The sequence below is a fragment of the Pygoscelis adeliae genome, unplaced genomic scaffold (assembly GCF_000699105.1).
Source record: "Pygoscelis adeliae isolate BGI_AS28 unplaced genomic scaffold, ASM69910v1 Scaffold197, whole genome shotgun sequence".
Taxonomy (NCBI): Eukaryota; Metazoa; Chordata; class Aves; order Sphenisciformes; family Spheniscidae; genus Pygoscelis; species Pygoscelis adeliae.
The window spans coordinates 2,888,830-2,890,061 of NW_008825105.1; the positions used below are offsets into that span (position 1 = coordinate 2,888,830).

The 1,232-nt window shown below is 63.6% G+C and overlaps 1 protein-coding gene across 1 annotated transcript in view; it reads left to right on the forward strand.

Annotated features, from left to right (window-relative positions):
- LOC103919887 (protein-methionine sulfoxide oxidase mical1-like) overlaps nucleotides 1-1,232 on the forward strand; it is an 8,535-nt gene that overhangs the window by 1,891 nt on the left and 5,412 nt on the right. The window contains exons 2-4 of the mRNA XM_009327476.1: nucleotides 3-116; nucleotides 337-437; nucleotides 716-979. Of these exons, the coding sequence (XP_009325751.1) occupies nucleotides 3-116; nucleotides 337-437; nucleotides 716-979 (479 nt within the window). The remainder of the gene's footprint in view (nucleotides 1-2; nucleotides 117-336; nucleotides 438-715; nucleotides 980-1,232) is intronic.

Below are 1,232 nucleotides of genomic sequence, written 5' to 3' on the forward strand. Positions count from 1 at the left end.
CATCACCACCAACTTCATCAACCGCCACAGCCGGGCTGAGGTGGAGGTGGCCGAGATAAGTGGCGTGGCCCGAATCTACAACCAGAAGTTCTTCCAAAACCTCTACAACAAAACAGGTCGGTGGTCCCAGCCCTGGTGTGGGGGTTCCCCGGGGGTGTGCGTGTGTCCCCCGGTGCAACTGGAGGCTCAGCCCTGGGATGTCCTCTGTGTGGTGGGATGCTTGTCCCCGCATGGTGCCCCGTTGCAGGGGACATTTGGTGGCTGGGCCCGGTGCGGGGGCTCCCCGTGGCCGCGGCTCTGCCCCGTGGCTCAGCTCAGCCCCTTCCCCATCACCAGGCATCGACCTGGAAAACATCGTCTACTACAAGGACGACACTCACTATTTCGTCATGACGGCCAAGAAGCAGAGCCTGCTCAAGAAGGGGGTCATCCTCCAGGTGAAGAGGGCAGGATCTGGCTCCGGGATCCCATAGTGTTGGGCGGCTGAAAGCCTGGAGGGTGGGATGCAAATCATGGGTGCTGGTTTGACCGGGCACCCTTGGGATGGTGGGGGCTTCGGCAGCCATTGCCTGTGCCGGGGGAAAATCTCCTTCTGGGGGACTCACAGCCCCAAGCCCGGTGGCACGGCTTCACCCCAGAGCTGGCTGCACCCAGGCTGGGGACAAACACCACCTCCCGCATCCCGGCCGGCTTCACCCCATCCCCATCCCCGCAGGACAAAGCGGACATCGAGAGCCTCCTGTCCCCGGAGAACGTGAACCGGGATGCCCTCCACAGCTACGCCAAAGAAGCCGCCAACTTCTCCACCAACTACTGCCTGCCCAAGCTGGAGTTTGCCCTCAATCACCGGGACCTGCCGGACGTCGACATGTTCGACTTCACCTGCATGACGCGCTCGGAGAATGCGGCGCTGGTGTGGCAGCACAGTGGGGCCCGTCTGCTCCTCGGGCTGGTGGGCGACTGCTTGGTAGAGGTGAGGGTCCCCCCTGCAGCACCACCATGTGCCTCAGTTTCCCCTCTCCCTACAAGATGCGTTGGTCACAAGATATTCCCCCTCCCTGAGCGCTTCTCGTCCCGACTGCCCGGTGCACCCCATCCCCGGGAACAGGTTCCCCAAGAGGGAAAGCTTTGGTGGGGTTATCCCCTTCCGTGGCCCCACCAGAGATCGAGGGGGGGGGGGTCAAGGTGGAGGAGCAGCCCCGCTCCTCCCCCGACGCATCCACACCGGCAGC